General features: G+C 38.3%; 1 protein-coding gene across 1 annotated transcript; it reads right to left on the reverse strand.

The window, feature by feature from the left end:
• Positions 1 to 1,095: 1,095 nt before the first annotated feature.
• On the reverse strand, positions 1,096 to 2,217 carry LOC126722063 (uncharacterized). The gene has a single exon (XM_050425215.1). The coding sequence runs from the start codon at positions 2,215 to 2,217 to the stop codon at positions 1,096 to 1,098; it is 1,122 nt and encodes a 373-aa protein (XP_050281172.1).
• Between the last annotated feature and the right edge of the window lie 16,755 nt (positions 2,218 to 18,972).

Genomic DNA, 18,972 nt, shown 5'->3' on the forward strand with positions numbered 1-18,972 from the left:
TTGCCAAGTACTCCTTCAGCTCTTGAAAAGCCTCGTCACATTCCTTGTCCCAATGAAACCCCTTCCATTTCTTCAGAAGTTGATAAAACGTTTTGCAGCGATCAGCAAATTTGGAGATGAATCGATTTAAGGCGGCTAACATCACGGTTAGCACTTGCACTTCCTTGGGATTGCTTGGCGGTCTGAGGCGATCCACAACCTCTATCTGGTCGGGGTTGGCCTTAATCCCCCGAGTAAAAATCAGATAACCCAAGAACTTGCCAGCCCCCACACCGAAAGTACACTTCTCGGTGTTTAGGCGCAACTTATGCCGCCGGAGTATCTCAAGTACTCCCCGGAGGTCTTCCGTATGTTGTGACTCCTTTTTGCTTTTTACCACCATGTCGTCAATGTATACTTCAACTGTGCACCCAATTTTCTCTTGGAACATCCTTTTCATCATCTGCTGGTATATGGCTTCGGCATTCTTCAATCCAAACGGCATGACCTCATAGTGATAGTTTGCGCTCGGGGAGATAAATGCTGTCTTTTCTCGGTCCTCAGGCGCCAAGGCAATCTGGTGGTATCCCTAGAAAGCGTCCAAGAAGCTTATCCTCGGGTGCCCATACGTGGCGTCTACTAGTTGGTCAATCTTGGGCATTGGGAACAGATATTTGGGATATGCCCTGTTCAAGTCTGTGAAATCCACACAAACTCTCCATTTACCGTTCTTTTTCTTCACTACCACTGTATTCGCTAACCATCTCGGGAAGAATATTTCTCTTATCACTCCTGCTTCCTTCAGCCTCTGGACTTCCAAGTTCACCGCGTCAACAAGCTCCTTCGATGCTCTTCTCGATTTTGGCCTTTTTGGGGGGAATGATGGGTCCACGTTAAGCTTGTGGACGATGAACTCGGGATCTATGCAGGGCACTTCATACGTCTCCAGGCAAAAACATCCACATTCTGCAAAAGGAACAACAACATCTCTACCCTTTCTCGGTCATTTATGCTTATGCCAATCTGGAAATACCTATTAGTGTCTGGGAAAATTGTAACCTTTAAAACCTCTTCGACAACGTCCGCCCCCATTTCCCCTCGGGGCTTCGGTAATTGCTATAAATTTTCTCTTTCGGTCTCCTCCGCTTGTCCGAGTTGTTCACTTTTCCACCTGACTGCGGCGACAAGACACTGCCTAGCCACCCGTTGGTTCCCTCGCACCACGACGACTCCATTCTCGGTGGGAAATTTCACTTTCACGTGCAGGGTGGATGGAACGGCCTTCATTACGTGAATCCACGGCCTCCCTAGGATTGCAGTGTACGGTGAGAATGATCGGACTACTATGAAGGTCAATATTACTTCCTTGCCTTCCATGTCCACCGAGAGAGAAATCTGACCTTCGGGAATCACGGCTCTCCCGTCAAACGAGAACAGCGGCATGTTATACTTCGCCAAATCTTGATTCTTCAATCTGAGCCCTTTGAACAGATCCGGGTACATAACGTCGACCCCGCTTCCTTGGTCTATCATCACTCTTTTCACTAAGAACCCGCTTATTAGAGCTGTTACTACCAACACATCATCATGAGGTTGGATTGTCCTTTCAAAGTCTTCTTCACTGAAAGAGATGGTTAGCCGATCAACTTTCATCTTCTTCTCGGGTGATTCTCTTTCCGTACAAGCCACTGTCATTACCCCTTTAGCTGTTGCCGTATCTCTTGGGGTAGCGTGGATGACTTTGATCACTCCCAGCGGTGGTGGGAGGGGATTCCTTTTCTGTTGAACACCTTGGTCGACCTTTCGATTAGCGGAGTCCACTACAAACTCCTTCAGATACCCTGCTTTTACTAGCTGCCCGAGATGATCTTTTAGTACCCAACACTGCTCGGTGGTATACCCTTTGTCCCCATGGTATGTGCAATACAGGTTTTGGTTCCTCTGAGATGGGTCACCCCCCATTTTGTTTGGCCACTTAAAGAATGATTCGTTCTTGATCCGATCTAGGATTTTGTGCACAGGCTCTTTGAACGCCACATTAACTCCTTCAATTTGCACCTCTGGTTCCTGCATCCTAAAATCTTTTTTCAGTCTTGCCGGCATAATGCCCTGCCGAGATCTCCCGAGTAACGGTGCTTTTCCCTTATTCTGCAGCGGATCATCTTCCAGGCGTTTGTACTCCTCAGGAGGTCTTTTCGTCAATGAGTCCCGTAATTCAGAATCTTCGGGGAGCCCCATCTAGAAGGTGCTTGCCGCTATCTTCTCATTTTCTCCACCAATCTTGTTGTAGAGCTCCTAGTACCAGCTGGTATAACTCCAAAGGGTTTTGTCGACCCTTATCTTTATGAAAAGTAGTGCATCCACCGGCTGTGGCACTCGACTGCATGTCACGAATCTGCTGCCGAACTCTTGGATCAGCTCGGCAAAGCTACGAATGGAGCCTTTTCGTAATCCATTAAACCATCTTAGGGCCGTGGAGCCGAGACTAGAGGGGAATACCTTACACATCAACGCATCATTCTGTGCATGCAAGGACATCATGTGGATATAATGACTGACATGCTCCACAGGGTCCGTCTTCCCATCGTAGGAATTGAATGGCGGTCATGTAAATCTACTCGGCATAAGGGCCCATTCAATTTCATCGGAGAATGGTGACCGAGTAGCCTTTTGTAAGGCTCAGCTCATGGCGTCCATGGCAGCATTGTGGGGTCGCTGTTCCTCTGGCGAATCTGATCCTTGGTCATCGTATCCATGCGACCATGAACGATTCCGATGATGAAGTGTCTTTTGGGAGTGTGAGTGATTCCTATGCCGACGTGATTCTTGAGAGGGTGATCGGTTTTGGAATCGTTGTGTACTGGATTGGCTAGAGCCCTCTTCGCCCCAATTTCTCGTGCTATCATTTCTCCTTTACTGGCGGTTTTGGTCCCTTTCTTGGCGTCGACCCCTCACTTCCAGCTCTAGATCCATTACCAGTCTTCGCAACCGCTCCAGCTCTCGGTCTCTATCATCATACTGCCCATGTCCTGAGACACCCGATACCGTTCGGTGAGTCTGATCTGACCTTTCTCCTAGGCCAGACTCTTCCTCTCCTCGAAGACGCTCCCTATCCTCGTGCCCTTTCTGCCTTATCTCCTGCCATGTGGATCCCCGAGAAGATCCTACGGAACCGCTCAGGGCACGCCCTCCCGAACTTCCCTCGGACACTTCCCTTATTTGAGTCTCAGTCAAACCACAGTTTTGTAGGAGAGCCCCATTGTGGGCGTCAATTGTGCGCGCCTGAAATGATACTGTTGGGCTCGAACACACTTGGACTCACAATTTATTTATAGAGTGGGTTTCAGGATTTCCTACTTTGGGTCGTTCTCAGCACAGAGACTTAAAATAATGTTCCTCCTCTCTTCCTTAATGACTGTTTTTTCTCCCTTTTTTTTTTGAACCCCCTCATCTTCCCCAACTTCTTCTATTTATAGCTTTAGGTTAGTGGGGAGATCATAATTACTGCCATCGCTAGTGCAATTGAAGGTCCAATATTATTTGCTTTAAGTGAGTGTTTAGGTGAGAGTGGAATGTAATGATTATAGCCTTCGAACTTGGTTCCAGCTCAGGCAAATTTGCTCAATAATGATGTTCCTCGAGCATCCCATGGTTTGCCAGGACAAGGTTTATCTGATTGTTCGGGAAGTTTTATGCCGAGCACAGTTCAGGATCCAAGGCCCAAAACTCGTTCATTATGAAGGCAGTTTTAAGAAAGGCTTAGGGCGATGGGGCCGTACCATTGGGCCTGAGCCTAGGGCCCATCTGGGTCTTGGGATCTTGGTGCCGTACAATTACCATATCCGTTGGTAAGTAAATGGCCCGAATTAATACTCCATTTTTATTATGGACAATGAAGAGCCATTAACCCACTTAATGGACTATCCGTTTGGGCCTATTCATTCTTTAGAAACTCCTTATCTCACCATTAATTGTGTAACTCTAGCCCATCAAATTAATATCCAACAATTAATCTTGTAACACCCACTACATCAGAATAATTGGACCTAATTAATCAGAATAAATTGGGTAGTAATTTCGTAAGGCCCATTGAGCCTATAAATAGACTCATTCAGACCCAATCCATGTTACTGCAATTTACAATACACAAAAAAAGAAAAAGAAAAAAAAGAGAGATTATTGGCAAGGAAAGGAGTTCTTTCTGGTGGAGCTTTGGGCTTGAACACTTTGTGCAAAGGCTGCTCTAGCCATATGACACTTGTTGGGCTGTTGTATCCTAGGGGAGACAAGTCAAAGAAGGTCTGCACCGGTTACAAGATTACAAGATTTAGCCAACCAAGGGCTTGAATCTCCTTAAAGAGAGCGAGTGCTGTGCCTTAGTCCAAATAGTGTTTTGTATTTCCTTTCTTTACATCAATAATATTTAAAAGTATTATTCAGTTTCTCTTTGTATGTTATTTCCATTATTATTGTGTTTGCACCAACAATTTTAAGGAGATTCAAACACTTGGAGCCCACACAAGAGAAACCAAATGAGCCTGTTGGAGATCTCAACAAGCCCTTTCGCTTTAAGGGAGCCCATTTCAAGAGGTGGAAAGGAAAGGTCCTCTTCTACTTGAGTCTTCTCAAAGTCTCCTACATCCTCACTGACAAGAATCCGTCAAAAGTTCCTACCGATGAGATGAGTGAGGAAGACTATATTCTTCATCAAGAAAAAATAGAAAAGTATACAAAATATGAATATAATTGTCGCTCTTATCTATTGAATTGTCTTGCCGATCATTTCTATGATTATTATGATACAACTTACAATTCTGCTAAGAAAATTTGGAAAGCTTTACAAAGCAAGTATGATACCGAGGAGGTAGGTGCAAAGAAGTATGCTGCTAGTAGATTTTTCCGTTACCAAATGGTGGATAGAAAATCGGTGGTGGATCAAGCACAAGACTTCCAAATGATTGTGGCAGAATTAAGATCTGAAGGCATAAAGATTGGAGACAATTTGGTGGTAGCTGTCATAATTGATAAACTATCACAATCTTGGAGGGAGTTCCAAAAGACTTTGCGGCACAAACAAAAGGAAACATCCTTGGACACTTTGATCACATGCATCCGTGTGGAGGAGGAGGCTAGATGATAAGATGAACTCATGACACAAGAGAGCAATGGTAATTCCACCACAAAGGTAAACCTAATTTCATCCAATAATAATATGCTAAAAAATCATTTTCCTAGAAATGTTCAATTGAAGCCTAAAAAAAGAGCCTTTAAAAATAATAATAGGCCTCAAGGAAGGGGAAACCCAAATAAAAATTACAATAAGAACCAAGGACCCCCTTCGCAAGATCAATTTAATAGATCCTATTTTGTCTGTAGCAAGAGTGGGCATATTGCTCGATTTTGCAAATTTCGGAAACGTGAATCTGTCCCACAAGCTAACGTAACCGAAGAGCCTTTAGTGACTATGATTACAGACATCAATATGGTGCAATATGTTGAAGGGTGGTGGGTAGATTTTGGTGCTAATAGGCATGTCTGCTATGACAAGAATTGGTTCAAATTGTACACTCTTTTTGAAGAAGAAAAAACTGTTATGGTCGGTGACTTTAGCAAAACCAAGGTTCTTGGGAGTGGTGAGGTTGAATTGAAATTCACTTCTGGACGTGTGCTAACATTGAAAGATGTACTTTATGCTCCGTCCATGAGGAAGAATTTGATGTCAAGCTTTTTGCTTAACAAGGCTGGCTTCAAGCAAACTATGGAATCTGATAATTATGTAATCACTAAAAATGGATTATTTGTGGGCAAGGGTTATGCTTGTGATGGAATGTTTAAATTGAATATTGAGAATAATAAAGCATCTACCAGTTCAATTTATATGCTTTCTTCTATTAATTTTTGGCATGCTCGTTTGTGTCATATAAATAGTAGATATGTGGGAATCATGAGTAGTTTAGGATTAATTCCAAAACCGTCAAAAGATTTTGAAAAATGTGAAACTTGTAGTCAAGCTAAGATTACGAAAAGGCCTCATAAAAATGCTGTAAGAAATACCGAATTGCTTGAGTTAATTCATTCTGATTTATGTGAATTTGAGGGAATTTTAACTCATGAAGGAAATAGATATATTATCACTTTTATTGATGATTTCTCTAAATATACAACTATTTATTTGTTGAAAAATAAAAGTGATGCTTTTGAAAAATTTCAAGATTTTTTAAAAGAAGTTGAAAATCAATTCGGTAGAAAAATAAAAAGAATAAGAAGTGATAGAGGCCATGAGTATGAATCAAGTGCATTCAACTCATTTGTTCAGTCTTTGGGAATTATCCATGAAACTAGTACACCATATTCACCTGCTTCTAATGGTGTGGCTGAAAGAAAAAATAGAACTTTAATTGGGTTAACAAATGCCATGTTAATTGAATCTAGTGCACCTTTACATTTTTGGGGTGAAACTATTTTAACTGCATGTCATGTTTTGAATAAGGTGCCACATAAAAAGTCACACACCACACCTTTTTAGATGTGGAAAGGACATAAGCCAAATTTGGGATATTTGAGAGTATGGAGTTGTCTCGCTTATGTAAGGCTTACTGACCCTAAAATGCCTAAATTAGGTATAAGAGCTACTACCTGTGCTTTTCTTGGTTATGCGATTAATAGTGCAGCCTACAGATTTTTTGATCTTGAAAACAAAATAATTTTTGAATCTGGTGATGCAATTTTTCATGAAGAAAAATTTCCTTTTAAATTGAAAAATAGTGGGGGTGAAGAAAATATTTTGTCACAACCTAGTTCTTCTACTTCACATTTACAAAATCAAGAAAATTTTGAAATGGAACCTAGAAGGAGTAAAAGAGCTAGAGTTGAAAAGGATTTTGGTCCTAATTATTATGTTTTTAACATTGAGGAAAATCCCCAAAATTTAAAAGAGGCTTTAACATCACTTGATGTTATATTTTGGAAAGAGGCTGTAAATGATGAGATGGAATCTCTAATTTCTAATAGAACTTCGAAATTAGTAGATCTTCCACCGGGTTGTAAGACTATAGGTTGTAAATGGGTCCTTAGAAAAAACTTGAAACTGGATGGATCAATAGATAAGTTTAAAGCTAGACTTGTTGCAAAAGGCTTTAAACAAAAAGCTAATCTTGATTTCTTTGATACATTTTCTCTGGTAACAAGAATTACATCTATTAGATTGTTAATTGCTATTGCTGCAATTTTTGATTTGAAAATTCATCAAATGGATGTAAAAACTGCTTTTCTAAATGGGGACCTAGAGGAAGAGATTTATATAGACCAACCCAAATGCTTTGTAGAGCCTGGACAAGAAAGCAAGGTATGTAAGCTAACTAAATCCCTATATGGCTTAAAACAAGCACCTAAGCAGTGTCATGAGAAGTTTGATTCCTACATGATTGAGAATGGTTATAAATCAAATGAATGTGATAAATGTATTTATTCTAAATCATGGAATAATTTACATGTTATTATTAGCCTCTATGTGGATGATATGTTGATTTTTGGCTCAAATATGCTTGTTATAAATGAAACAAAAAATATGCTTAAAAGCCATTTTGATACGAAAGATCTTGATGAGGCTAATTTTATTTTGGGCGGGAAAATTACAAAAACATGTGATGGAATATATCTTGATCAATCACATTATGTTGAGAAAATATTGAGAAAATATAATTTTCAAGCTCACAAAAGTGTAGCTACTCCTTTTGATTCTAGTGTTCATTTATTTCCTGTGAATAATGATGATGAGATTTTTAATCAAAAGGATTATGCTAGTATCATTGGTAGTTTGCGTTATGTTACTGATTGTACTAGACCTGACATTGCATATGCAGTAGGAGTGCTTAGCAGATTTACTAGCAAGCCTAGTAAAGATCATTGGTTAGCTATTGAGCGAGTTATGAGATATTTACTTGGTACCAAAAACTATGGCTTATTTTATAAAAAGTACCCTGCTGTGATTAAAGCTTTTAGTGATGCCAATTGGAATACTTTGTCAGGTGATTCTCTCTCTATCATTGGTTATATTTTTACTTTAGGTAGTGGTGATTTTCATGATCACAAAAGTGTAGCTACTCCTTTTGATTCTAGTGTTCATTTATTTCCTGTGAATAATGATGATGAGATTTTTAATCAAAAGGATTATGCTAGTATCATTGGTAGTTTGCGTTATGCTGCTGATTGTACTAGACCTGACATTGCATATGCAATAGGAGTGCTTAGCAGATTTACTAGCAAGCCTAGTAAAGATCATTGGTTAGCTATTGAGCGAGTTATGAGATATTTACTTGGTACCAAAAATTATGGCTTATTTTATAAAAAGTACCCTGCTGTGATTAAAGCTTTTAGTGATGCCAATTGGAATACTTTGTCAGGTGATTCTCTCTCTATCACTGGTTATATTTTTACTTTAGGTAGTAGTGCTATTTGTTGGAAATCTAGAAAGCAAACGATAATTGCTAATTCAACAATGGAAGCTGAATTAATAGCATTAGCTTCAGCTTGTGAAGAGGCAAATTGGCTTAGAGATTTGTTATATGAAATTCCACTTTGGGAAAAGCCAATTCCACCTATATTAATTCATTGTGATAGCACTGCCGCAATTGGTAGAGTTAAAAACCGTTACTACAACGGTAAATCCAGACCTATAAGAAGAAAGCATAGTACCGTGCGATCTTATTTGAGTAGTGGTATCATAACTGTGCATTATATTAAATCTAATGATAATCTTGCAGATCCATTTACCAAGGCCTTGGCAAAAGATAGAGTCTAGAATACATCGAGGGGGATGGGACTAAAGTCCATAGAATCATGAGCCATGTATGAGGATACCCAACCCAAGGACCAGAGATCCTGAGAATTGGGTTCAATGGGAAAAACGAATCATATGATGGTCGTAAGAAATGCACTATTTATTTTTTTAATTATTTATTCTGTAAATAATTTTTTAATTGTTCATCCCTATGATGTAAGTGCATTTATCCTGTAATGTGGAGAGGTTGAGTAAAAAACTCTTAATGAAATTTGTAGCTCATATGAGTGGGGTGTTAGAATTACAGGAGCACCCTTGACAAATTTCACCTATGTGAATGTGGGGGTGGGGCCGCTCCCTATGAGATTTGGACTTAATCTCAAATACACTCATGAAACTGGGATCAGCACATGGCCGTAAAGTGCTAGCTATAAAAGCTCATGTCAACACCTGGGTTGTTATGTGTAAGCAATGATACTTAATTTCCCTAAAATAGTCCTAGTTCAAGTCGGAGACCACTACGACTCTAGAGTTGAGATCACTGTTTTACTAAGTGAAGGTTCAATGCAGAGTACACCTTCATGATGCATAGTGACCCATCTTTGCCTGGTAATCTCTCTTTAACTAAAATTTAATATTAAAATGAGTGGGGGATTGTTGGAGCATTTTAATATTAAATAATTAAAATGAGTAAATGTTATAACATAAATGTAAAGACGTGAGAGTGAATATGGAAGATGAAGAGTTGTGCAAATGTTTAATCTCACATTGAAAAGGAGTTTATTCTTTTTAATTATGGTGATTAATGGGCTAACATGAATTGTTTCAGATATTGAGCTAGATACGTGCGTAAGGGGGAGGTGAAGAGTGGAGGTATCAAAAATGGAAATGAATCAGCCCCTTGGATCCTCCTACTTGACAGCCCATTCAGAATAATTACCATATCCATTGGTGAGTAAATGACCCGAATTAATACTCCATTTTTATTATGGACAATGAAGAGCCATTAACCCACTTAATGGACTATCTGTTTGGGCCTATTCATTCTTCAGAAACTCTTTATCTCACCATTAATTGTGTAACTCCAGTCCATCAGATTAATATCCAACAATTAATCTTGCAACGCCCACTACATTAGAATAATTGGACCTAATTAATCAGAATAAATTGGGTAGTAATTTTGTAAGGCCCATTGAGCCTATAAATAGACTCATTCAGACCCAATCCATGTTACTGCAATTTACAATACAAAAAAAAAAAGAAAAAAAAAGAGAGAGAGATTATTGGCGAGGAAGGGTGTTCTTTCTGGTGGAGCTTTGGGCTTGAACACTTTGTGCAGAGGTTGCTCTAGCCATACGACACTTGTTGGACTGTTGTATCTTGGGGAAGACAAGTCAGAGAAGGTCTACAACGGTTACAAGATTTAGCCAACCAAGGGCTTGAATCTCCTTAAAGAGAGCGAGTGTCGTGTCTCAGTCCAAATAGTGTTGTGTATTTCCTTTCTTTACATCAATAATATTCAAAAGTATTATTCAGTTTCTCTTTGTGTGTTATTTCCATTATTATTGTATTTGCACCAACATACACATTAAGTTCGGATTCATGGAGAAGGGTTGGAATCGATTTCACAACCAATGGTGTGTTCTTTAACAATAATAATCTTTTGACAACCCCATTGGTTAGTGGAGCTTTACACTGGATGGCAGTTAAGAGCGAAGGAGAAGAAATTCGTAACTGTGAAATGATTATATCATTTGATGTCAATAGTGAGGAATTCAGAAAGCTAGCACAGCCTCATGGTTCTATCGATGACAACACCATTAATGAATGTCTTGCATCATTCAAGGGGAAACTAGCTTTCATTACATATGGACATAGTGAACAACTTGGCTTTCAACACTCCATACGGGTGATGAGGGAGTATGGAGTAGTTGAGTCTTGGAATAAACTTTTTGTTCTACCATTTGAAACACCATCTTATTGCGTTGCCTTTACCGAGTATGGTTCACTTCTGATTTTTATGGACTTGTGCACTGCAGTAGAGAATGGTAAATTTCAGTTTCTTTTAATTGACACTGAAACTCGACAGGAGAAAAGGGATCCAGATATCCAATATATTTCAACTGTAGCTGCTTTCATGGAGAGCCTTGTTTTACTTGATGGAGCAAATGTGGTGTCTTACTAAGCAGATGGTTGCATATAAGAAGTGAAGTCATTAGTGGTATTCCTTTTCCTTTAGTAGAAGGCATGATGGAATTGCTAAAACCTTGATTTTAATCCCAGGTTTATATTACCCTTTTGTGGCTTTATTATATGTTAGTATTTGATATTTGCACGTGGATTGGTTTTTGTGCACATACTTAAGTACAGTAATGTTAACAAAAACAATACTTGGTCAATGTAACCCTTCTTTGCTTGCGTGTTCCTTTGGTAGTGCTACAAAGAACTAGATTAGAGTTTTCGTGACTTCAATTTAAAAGTAGAAATGACCAAAAACCAAAAGAGAATAGGAGTAGCCAAGTGTTTCTCTAGTGAGCATGCTACCATTCGAATATCACGTTCTTACTTCCATGGTCTTTGTTGGTTTGTGTACTGTAATTGACCTTAATATTGACATTAATAAGCTAATTTATTTGACAGATGATCGGTTCCAAGATATCTTATCTTGCTATATTACCCTATCTCTAGCCTTTGAGAGATGAATCTTAATAAGGAATTCTGTTATGTTTTGCTTAGGTGGGTTCAATGGCATGTTTATTGTCAGCAGATGTGGATCAAAAAATTTAGGTGGCTAAATGTGGTATTTCAGCTAGTACTGTTTTTATTTTTATAGGTAAGTAAAATTTATTTTATTAAAAAAAAGACTTCACCCAGCACATGGGATATGTACTGGTGGGGTACTTCAATCCTCGAAAGGTACAGCAATCAATAAATAAATAAAACTAGAGAAAGAATGACTTCTTACGGAAGCCATCCACTCATACAATAGGCGTAGAAAAAGAAATTTCACATCCAGTCTTGATTGTTGGTACTGTTGTGCTCTATATCCTAAAACATGCCATGGTTTATGCTACTAAGGAAATACTTTTTTTTTTTTTTTCTCCTGATAATTAAATAATACTTCATTGATGAAAAAAGAAGGTAACACTCGAACCACAGCACACAGGCAGTGTGCTGAGGATACAAACAGGAATTTTTCACCAAACTTGTTTAATTAATGAGGAAGAATTTAAAGGCATATATAGCTGTTAGGTTCTGACTTCTGAGGTACATTTATTTTTCTCCAAGGCGTTGATTGGAATTTATTGACCTTATTTATTAATGAGAAAATCTGGTTGAGGAAGCATCTGTATACCACTTTAGTTGTATGTCATCCCAAGTTGGAACAACCAAATATTAAGTTCTTATAATATATATATATATATATATATATGTGTGTGTGTGTGCAAAATTAGCTGTGCCACTTGGCGTAGTGTGAGACATTGACAATACATTTTTAAATGGTTATTGCATTTTGGGGTTGAGGAGTCACTTCTTTGGAGGAGGGTGGTAGCAATGAAGTTTGGGGAAGAGTGGGCGGGATGGACTTCTAAGTTGGGCAGGGGTGTATATGGTTGTGCCGTTGTGGTTTGTGGAGAGGTATTCAAATGGGTTGGGCGAAATTTAGCCAAAACACTCTGTTTGAGATTTGGGTGGGGAATAGGCTGAAATTCTGGCATGATTAGTGGCATAATGGTGTTAAGTAGTGACACAAGATTGCTGCTGGAGCTGTATTCTAGGCTGAAATATAAGGAAGATAGGGGCTGGTGGAAGATTGTTAACAGTGAAAGTAAAGTGAGGGGGTTCTGCACCATGACTTTTTGGAAAAGCTTAAGAGGTAGTTGATCATATCAGAATTTTTTTTTTTCTTTCTAAGTTATTTATTTTTATGCATTTGATGTTGAAGGATTTTATATTGTTTGATGCTAGAGAGGACATGCATGACTTTTTATTTTGTTTTTTTGTGTTTTTTTTTTAATCATGATCCTTGGTTTGGAGAGGTCCCACTGTCCCAATAAGGTTGTATTCAAATTTCTTTGTGATAGTTTTGGTAAGATTGCAACATTGGCCTTTTATTTCGTTGCATTGGCTTCTTCATCATAGGCAAAGATTTTTAGAAGCAGAGCAGAGTTGGGGGCACTAGAGTTAGTGTCTTCCTTTTCTTAACTGTTGGATTCGGTGAATGTGTATGTTGTAGGAAAGTTTGATGTCCAATCTTATTGTAGGGCTTCAAAAGCACTAGATTTTTAATAGCAAGGAATATCTTGAAAAGCTCAAAGTTTTACCTCATTAAATCTCTTTTAAGATTTACACAAACTTCTTATTTGTTGAAGAACCCCGTATAATTTGTGCCTTAACTTCTAATTAACCCCTTAAACCCCCCTATCTTGAAACCTTTGTGTTGCTTTCCTGAAAATTGGTGCGACTTGTTTCTGCACAATTTGTTAAATTTCTTTTCTCTAACCCTGCTATTACGTTCAAAATACAGGCTCTAAACCCTTCTACAATTCCAAGCCCTTACCTGCTGGATTCAGTGAGTGTGTAACTTGTAGGAGAGGATGAAATGGTTTGGAATTTAATGAAATATAGAAGTTTGTAGGGCTTCCAGGGTGCCTATTGGAGCTCTGTTTGAGTGGAGTCCAAATGTGTCCTCTAAAGTTTTCTTGTGCAAGACTGCAGCTTTAGGGAAAATTTTAACTGTAAAGAACATCCTCAATAAAAAATTATTATCTTGGACCGGTTTTTGTCCAAGTTAAGTGGAGAGAAACTGTTAATAAGCTGTCACTGTAGTGTTTAGTTGCACTTTGGTTGTGGCCGCAAATTTTTCCTTGTTTCAGGTTTAGGGCTGCCGCCTAAGTAGTTTATTGAGATATTTGGATAGTGGGCAGGAAGGTGCAGGAGGCACAGCAATAATGGGATTTGGAATGATTATATCACTTATCCTAAAATGGTGTAAATGGTAAAAGAGATTTGCACTTTTGAGGGTGCTGAAAATAGCTGTTTCCCCCCCCCCCCCCCCCCCTTTTTGGGTCAAAGGCTCTTTTATCCCATCCCATTTTTAGTTTGGTTCACTTCTTGGTTTTTCCTTAATTACTCTAAGTATTTAGAATTTTGATCGTAAAAATAACAGCTGCATCTTCAGTTAAACTCACGAATTTTGTATCCTGGTGTAGTTTATCGAAAGATGAGCGAAGGAAAAAACAATGAGAGGACGCCTGTGACGTGAACTAGAATACTGTTTAGGCTTTCCTCTGGTAGTTACTAGTTACATTCGCATGCTAGAATTCTAGTTAAATCTGTTTGTGGAGATTATTCAAAAATCACTTAAAATAGGTATTTACAAGTGTTTCAGATCATGGTTTGCTATTGTAATTTGTCTTAAATAACACATTCTTTACCTCTTTTTACGTTGTGCGATACATAACACCACACAAACAATTCCTAGTCATTTAGATAGGTCATGGAACTTTATTCATTGTGTTTAGAGGTCTGCTTTGTGGATTTTAATTCTCATGTCAAGGGTCCGGTTCCAGCAGATAAAAAGGTGCTTGTGTGTCCTAGTAAAAATTGTTCATTTTGAGCTCTAGCCGATGCAGCCACACAGGTTTGTATAGCAGATCCCCCAGCTATACAAACCTGTAGTGAATTAATGTGTTCCTATACAAAATGTGTTCCTTTTATTTGATTCATCAAAGTATTGAATTAATTTTGTTGTTCATAGCTATTACTATTATCTGTAGCTTGGTATCACTAATCAGTAATCAGTTCACAATGTACAACCGAGTGACCTAAAGGCGTTTGATCTAAGCCAACTTATTTGCAGAAGTTACTTTTTGTCTCATCTTTAATCAAATAAGCTGGCTTAGTCCACAATGTAATGCAATTTATTAGATTGTACCTTATAGCGTGGCAACATAGTTGTACTTGTACACTGATGAATTATCACTAGTCTTTAAGAAAAATGAAATTGAATCTAAATGGATAATGGCTTTGTTATTTGCCTTTAGAATTTAGATAGTAATATTTTTCTTTTTTGGGGCGGGGAAGCATAAAAATTCATGTGATTTGCCCTAGATCACAGATATTATCTTGAATTTTGAAGTGTGATACATTATCTTCCCATTGTACAAATTAAAATGAAAAATATTAATTAGAGAAGGAAAAACCGAACACCACATTGTTTTTGGTTTTCCACAATGTATCCTCAAAGTTTTCAACTAGAGATTAATCATTGTTCGCAACGGGTGGGCCTTAGTGGGGTAAATCACTGGCCCAGGGGGTTTTGAACACCACATTGTCACCTTTCCAATTCATCACCTATCACAACTATGATTTGGGCACTTTCTCCTTAGTTGACTGATGGTCATTAGCAGAGTCCATTTTGCTGGTGTAGAATTATTCTATTAAACACAACTATTTGATGTTCAAAATGTTTGAAATGCCATGTTAAAGTGGAGCTACTTGGTTCGGGTTTATTAAGTTATATTCCCTATAATAAACAGCCTTAATTCAAGTTATTCTACTTTTTAAAAAATTGCTTTTGAACCAAATCAAAGACCAAAAAAAAAAAAAAAAAACCCTACAATTTTGGTCTTATTTGTGTCAGTTTTGTCGTTCAACCTTAGAATCAAGGTACTTCAACTAGTAATTGTCTCTTAACTTTCAAAATTAAATCAATTTATTTTTCATTTTTCAATAAAACAATTTTATCATTATAAATTGACTTGATTAAGAACAAAAAATTGATACATGAATGAGATTGACACACTAATAAAATGTATTTTTAGTAAGCTTATCAAAACTATTTCTTCGGCATGACTCAACTAATTTGTCAAAAAACTTATAAATATATTTCAACAGTATCAAAGTTTTATAAATATACTAGTAGTAGTCTAGTGCGTTAAGGTTTTGGTCCACTTCAGTAGTTCATTGGATCTCTATTTCGGTACATACAGTCCACTTCAATCCATACCGTCCAATTCAGTTCGTTTGGTCCTTTTCTGTCCAATTAAGATAATTCAGTCTAATCTGGTCCATTCGGAACTTTAGGTCCATATTGGTCCAATTCAGTCTATCCGGTTCACTTTGGTCCATTTCGGTCTAATTCAGTCCATTCAATCTAATTCAGTCTACATCGGTCTATTTGGTGCACTTACTTAAGAATGGGAAAAGACAAGTTAAGGTTGAATGCAAGGTTTGAAAAACTAGAACCGTCAAAGAACCAATCTGATTCTCAATTTTTATCTATTGAACCAACGGTTTTCCCAGTTTTTATCTGACCGGATTAGGGTCTAGTTCCTAGTTGAACTGGTTGATACAATTCGATTTTTAAAACCATGGTTAAGAATGCCTATTTTAAATCCAAATTTATTTAAAAACTACTTTAAGTTGCAGTTTTTACTATATAATTGCAAGTGGGAATCTTGAAAGATATGTTACCGCTTAGGCGGTTTGTTATTTAAAGGCAAAATAGATTTTGAGTTGATGCTAATGTGGCTTATTCCTATCAAATCCTAGAACGCAGGTTGGATAAGAATAAAAGAGCCCCATAATTATTAAAAAAAAATTGTTAGTAATATATCAACAAAACATAAAATCAAATAAAATAGTATTTAAATAAAAAAAAACGTAAATACTATTGTACCTATCAAAATATTATCAACCAAATATAAAATCAAATATGATAGAACTAAAATAAAATTATTGATAAAAAAAAATTAAGTCCTTGAAATTTTATAAACCAAAAAACAATGCAGTTGATATGAACATAGGTTGTATGTTTTGATAAAACATTAACAATAGTTTTTATTTTTTTTAAAAACACAAATAGTAGTTGATAAGAACAAATAAGCTATTTTTTTCTTTATCTAAAAAATTGCAATTTGGTGCATCAATTTTACGCAATCACAACTTCTAGGGGCCCAATTTTATTTTATAGTATATGATTTCAATTTTTTTTTATTTTTTTTATTTTAAGGATATTCCAATGATGCATAAAGTTGCACTTACATCTGTAGAAAACTCTCTATAAAATGACTAACTCTAATTCTCCTGTTTGAATCCAATATTTGTGCCTTATAGATGGGGCATTAAACATAGGTTAAATATTGTTACAAAGTAAACAAGAGAGAAACTATAACCGTGGAAATAAGCTTAAAAAAATTGTTAGAAAAATTGCTTATTTTCCTTTTGTCCCATATTATACATGTAGGGTCACAGTTCGGGGCCCAAGCCCAAAAGGTATGAGGTCTTGGTCCAAGGAGCCCAGAAACAATGAATTTGTAGAGAGTGGGTTGTAGAACTAGGTCTTAGCGAATTGGACAGCGGTTAATATTGGACTATACAACAGTTGAACACAAGTAAAACACGCTAGTATCCATAGATCGTCAGTCCGAGGAGATAAGCTGAATGTATGTCAGTCACTGTTTGAAGATTATGGTCATTTGTACTGCTACAATATTCTCTCTTATTTATTTCTCCCTCCCCTTCCTTATGGGGACTCCCCTTCTTATATAGTCTTCTTGAAGCCATCGTGGTCTTACACTTGTTAATCATCTGGACCCTTACTTGAGTGCTTGTCCTATCGGACACCCCCTTTTAGCCTTCTGTGAGTTGTGGTGGCCAAGGCAACATTGTTCACAGGTCCTCTCCACATTAATGTGGCTAGAAAAGTAGCTGCAACACATTTAATGCGGTAGCAGTAGCCTCTCCTTGGATATTTTATGTTTCCTTCTTTCTTGTAGGTCTGTGGGACGCATCCCTACTGCTAATGTCTGTTTGGGTAGGTCCTTCTAGTAGACAGAGTGCATGTTTAAGCCATACTCATCACGTCCGAGGAGGCATTCCTTTTCAGACGGTCCTTCAAATGCCCCCCTGTGTATGAGAGTTGGGTTGGAAATCCTTTTGGCATCGATTTCCTATTCTCGGACATTGCTAATCGTCCCGGATGGGGCCCAAGACCCATTACATGATTTGGGGCCTTTGTCCCTACAATAGCCCCTCAAAATTCCAGTTTTTCCCTCTTATCCGAGGAGAAAAAAGTGGAATTTTGATATTTAATGGATAAGTCACCACAATTCCTTGATTCACACGTGTGGGAGCACTGTCTCACGCGCCTCATTACTGCTACTGATGTTTCGTAGTCTACGAGGCGTCATTAATTGCACTAGGCAGCTCTATGTCCCCTCGTATCCAACGGTGGGGCGCTTAATCAACGGTAGATATTCCTCTAAACTTTGGGCGGGAGTAATCCCGTTCATTTTTCCTCGCTATATAAGGCTCCTGAGGGAGATTACTTTCCCTTTTTAGAAAAGACATTCAAGCGTTCTAGAGCATTTTAGCATTTTCTCTCGCGAAATACTCTTAGTCCTTGAGTTCCATAGTTGTTCCTGTAAGAATTCCCGGTGGATCTTTTGAAAGTTTGAGAGATTTAGAACTCACACTTCCCGTAAGTTTTCATTTCCCCATATTCCCTTGCTCCCCTTTTTTGTTGTTCTCCTCGGCGTTCTTTCGTTTATAAACCTTTCTCCGTGCCCTTTAGGGTTAACTAGATGGGTAAGTTTAAGAGCCTAGTAGATTCTCCGGCCGGTATGGAAGGTTTTAGGGCCAAGTACCATATATCGCAAGGAGTGGGTTTAGAGTATTGCTCCTCGAACCAAATCCTAACCAAGAGAGAAACGGGGCAGGTCGTCATTCCTATGATCACTTTCATAGAAGGAGGGATGACGATTCCTATAAGTAGGATAACTAGGGATTACTTGCGCGGCCATAGGTTGGCCCCCTACCAGTGTGCCGTTAATATGTTTCGGATTCTAGGGTGCGTAGATGCTCTGAATGAACAGATGAACTTCGGCTTCTCATGGCACGCTGTTGTTCACTTGTACGAGTGCCACTGCCTTTCCGAGTCGTATTACCTGAAATCCAGGTCCGATGAGGTGAGACTGATATCTTGCCTTCCCAAGTCCAACAAAGGCTTGAAGGACGATTATCTGGTCGTCTTCGGAGAATGGCACGAAGGTCTTCGTTGCCCAGTTAAGGCAGGAGCACCAGGTGGGGCACTCTAGGATCAGGTCCCTCGGCGGGGATCTTAGTCTTTTGAGCTTTCCTTTTACTTGTTTTGGTCTTGGTTTTGGTTGCTTGTTCTCTTGGACTGACTGATGACTTGCATAATTAAG

This window comes from Quercus robur, chromosome 4 (assembly GCF_932294415.1).
Source record: "Quercus robur chromosome 4, dhQueRobu3.1, whole genome shotgun sequence".
Classification (NCBI taxonomy): Eukaryota; Viridiplantae; Streptophyta; class Magnoliopsida; order Fagales; family Fagaceae; genus Quercus; species Quercus robur.

What these genes read in the sequence shown, in the direction of transcription:
- LOC126722063 (XM_050425215.1), bottom strand. Translation starts at nt 2,217, where the DNA reads ATGGGGCTCCCCGAAGATTCTGAATTACGGGACTCATTGACGAAAAGA.